This window comes from Mandrillus leucophaeus, unplaced genomic scaffold (genome assembly GCF_000951045.1).
Source record: "Mandrillus leucophaeus isolate KB7577 unplaced genomic scaffold, Mleu.le_1.0 Scaffold505, whole genome shotgun sequence".
Taxonomy (NCBI): Eukaryota; Metazoa; Chordata; class Mammalia; order Primates; family Cercopithecidae; genus Mandrillus; species Mandrillus leucophaeus.
Genome location: NW_012105421.1, coordinates 1307614 through 1308972, shown reverse-complemented (window position 1 = coordinate 1308972; position 1359 = coordinate 1307614). Strand labels below are relative to the sequence as shown.

Here is a 1359-nt window from a genome sequence, read left to right as displayed (position 1 = left end):
TCCCAAAGTGCTGGGATTATAGGCATGAACAACCATACCCGGCCATAAGTAAAGTTCTACCTCTTGCAATAACTTTGCCTTGCCTTAAAGCTACTAAACATGACCTACCATTCCATGACTTGAAGTGTTCAATTACAACTTCTTCTAATTTCTTTAACTTTGGATGACTATAAACAAATTTTTTATTTTTATCTCCTGGAAAAAAACAAAAATATCAATTAAAAAAAAAATTTTTCCATATTCAATTACACTAGTGTATATTAAAGTTATCTTTTCCAATGCATATGTTGGACTTTAAAAAAAGTTTTTTTTTTTAATTTAAACCAGAGGTAACATCTAGATAGCACATAAGTCTTACTGTAAAATGAACTTTGAACTTTCATAAAAATTTCATTCTGAGAGAACCTAAACAAGAACCAGCAGCAAAGCAAAAATATATTTTAAACTATAAATCAGGTTTTGATAGTTCTGAGAATTTTCACTACCACTAACAACTACTAACATCTGTTACATGTTTATAGTTTAAACATTGTTTAAGGCATATAAACTTTAAACTTGTATATATTAATCTTAACTTTAAAAATGAAATAGTTACACATTTAACAGATCTGTTGCTACAAAATATAAATAATTGTAGACATTTGCATCAAAGGAGCAAAATTTCAAAATTAACTTTGATTAAGAAACACAATGCAATACATAATTTTAAAAGAAAAACCAGACCTTGTTGGATAGCAGAAACACTATCTGCTGAAGTACTACGTGTATGTGCAAACATACACTCTAGATGATTATAGAGCTTCATGAAGTCTTCATTTCGGCCAAGTTCATTTTTTGACCGTGTCATCCCTTCAGAAATTAAGAAAAGGTTTTCCAAATAAATAATAATAAAACGGATAAAATGTATTATTTATTAAAAAGAAATTAAACTTTAGCAATGAATGTAAGTTTTTCAAGTGTAAACATAAAAACCAGCAACTTTTTGCAGTTCTACATTCATATATGTATTAATGAATGGTTTCCTTTTCTCCAGGAATTTATTAAAAACAAAGAAACATGGCCATTTGTTAATTATTCCAGTGCTTTTTAAAATAAATCATTTTTAAGTAATCCAAACTCTTTGTCTTTTTGTTTTGGTTTTTTTGAGACAGTCTCGCCCTGTTGCCCAGGCTGAAGTGCAGCAGCGTAATCTTGACTCAAGGCAACCTCCGCCTCTCGGGTTCAAGCGATTCTCCCGCCTCAGCCTCCTGAGTAGCTGGGATTACAGGTGTGCATCACCACACCCGGCTAATTTTTGTATTTTTATTAGAGACAGGGTTTCACCATGTTGGCCAGGCTGGTCTTGAACTCCTGACCTCA

At 31.6% G+C, this 1359-nt stretch overlaps 1 protein-coding gene across 1 annotated transcript in view; it reads right to left on the bottom strand.

Moving 5' to 3' along the window:
• Window positions 1-1359, bottom strand: part of FANCM (Fanconi anemia, complementation group M) — an 83471-nt gene that overhangs the window by 62270 nt on the left and 19842 nt on the right. The window contains exons 5-6 of the mRNA XM_011996239.1: window positions 724-856; window positions 109-195 (exon numbers count right to left, since the gene is read on the bottom strand). Of these exons, the coding sequence (XP_011851629.1) occupies window positions 109-195; window positions 724-856 (220 nt within the window). The remainder of the gene's footprint in view (window positions 1-108; window positions 196-723; window positions 857-1359) is intronic.